A 542-nucleotide genomic window follows, 5' to 3' on the forward strand; every position below is an offset into this window, starting at 1 on the left:
ACTATAGTGAAGGTAGGAATTGGGGGGGGTGCTTCTTAGTTTCCTTGGGGCTGTACCAACACTGGAAAGCCCTGAGACAGCAAGAGGTCCAGCTGGGGCTGCCTAGGGAAAAAAAAGGGAATCAGTCACCAGAAGTAAATATTTTCTCTTCCGCAGATATTCCTCCAGCTCAGCAGAATGCAAGGACCAGGCAGTACAGTAGGGGCAAATCTTTTGACAAAGAGAAAAAATACTTTATTGGTCTCCCATATAAGCCTATTAACCCCATAACACTGCTTAATTGTAGGGATCTATGGTCCAGAGGGTACAAGGGCCTATTATTCTATTCAGGGCCCATATCTGGGCACCAGATGTTCCATGATGACTTGATTGTAGATGGAGGGAATTCAGCCAGTGAGCCACCTCCTAGACTCTTTCACTGGTGAAGCTCAACAGATCTGCCTCTTCTCACAGATCCAGTTGTCAGATGATAGGTCACATGTAAAGTCATTCCATTTGCCATGATGCAACATCATGACACAGTTTTCCTTTCCCTGGCTGTC

The 542-nt window shown here is 45.9% G+C and overlaps 1 protein-coding gene across 1 annotated transcript in view; it reads right to left on the reverse strand.

Annotated features, from left to right (window-relative positions):
- Nucleotides 1–209: 209 nt before the first annotated feature.
- Nucleotides 210–542, reverse strand: part of LOC138172277 (C-type lectin domain family 4 member G-like) — a 16,773-nt gene continuing 16,440 nt past the window's right edge. The window contains exon 9 of the mRNA XM_069101961.1: nucleotides 210–537. Coding sequence (XP_068958062.1) covers nucleotides 429–537 — 109 coding nt within the window. The 3' untranslated portion in view covers nucleotides 210–428. The remainder of the gene's footprint in view (nucleotides 538–542) is intronic.

Source organism: Petaurus breviceps, unplaced genomic scaffold, assembly GCF_028583685.1.
Source record: "Petaurus breviceps papuanus isolate PSGF00001 unplaced genomic scaffold, PetGlider_PUasm1.0 523, whole genome shotgun sequence".
NCBI classification, from domain to species: Eukaryota; Metazoa; Chordata; class Mammalia; order Diprotodontia; family Petauridae; genus Petaurus; species Petaurus breviceps.